This window comes from Acyrthosiphon pisum, unplaced genomic scaffold (genome assembly GCF_005508785.2).
Source record: "Acyrthosiphon pisum isolate AL4f unplaced genomic scaffold, pea_aphid_22Mar2018_4r6ur Scaffold_21191;HRSCAF=23265, whole genome shotgun sequence".
Lineage (NCBI taxonomy): Eukaryota > Metazoa > Arthropoda > Insecta > Hemiptera > Aphididae > Acyrthosiphon > Acyrthosiphon pisum.
In genome coordinates this window covers 3,033-3,644 of record NW_021770631.1, presented here as the reverse complement: position 1 = coordinate 3,644, position 612 = coordinate 3,033, and the positions used below count along the sequence as shown (strand labels likewise).

General features: G+C 33.8%; 1 protein-coding gene across 1 annotated transcript in view; it reads left to right on the top strand.

Annotated features, from left to right (window-relative positions):
- Window positions 1-82, top strand: part of LOC107882196 — a 1,657-nt gene extending 1,575 nt beyond the window's left edge. The window contains exon 2 of the mRNA XM_016800236.1: window positions 17-82. Coding sequence (XP_016655725.1) covers window positions 17-82 — 66 coding nt within the window. The remainder of the gene's footprint in view (window positions 1-16) is intronic.
- Window positions 83-612: the final 530 nt, after the last annotated feature.

The following is a 612-nucleotide window of genomic DNA, read 5'->3' as shown; positions in this document are numbered from 1 at the left end:
TATTTTCCCCATTCAGGGCGTCAGAGACATACTTATAGAAGCACATGATTTGTTCGTTGTTGGTGAATTGCATGTTCAGTGATTTAAGCGTCTGATCTGGTGGCTCGTTAGTCGCACGTCTCGGGTTTGTCACATATTTTAGTATTACATTGTATTATTTTTTATTGTAAAAATTAGTGCATCCCGAGACGGTAGCGTTCCGGTTTGAAGCCGCTAACGAACACCAGATCCCAGGTAACAGGCTGACGAGCCTCATATTATTATTATACATTTTTTTATTGTGTTGAGCCAGCAGGGCTACCTCATATTATTATTATACATTTTTTTATTGTGTTGAGCCAGCAGGGCTACCTCATATTATTATTATACATTTTTTTATTGTGTTGAGCCAGCAGGGCTACCTCATATTATTATTATACATTTATTATTGTGTTGAGCCAGCAGGGCTACCTATTAGTTTTTTAACACATTATTATATTGTTGAGCCAACAAGGCTACCTAGTCATTTATATTGTTTTGTATATTTTTGGTAAAAATAAAGTTATCATTATCAAAAGTTGCTTCTTGATTAATTTTATATTTATTATTATTACTGTATGATAATTTAGAGCA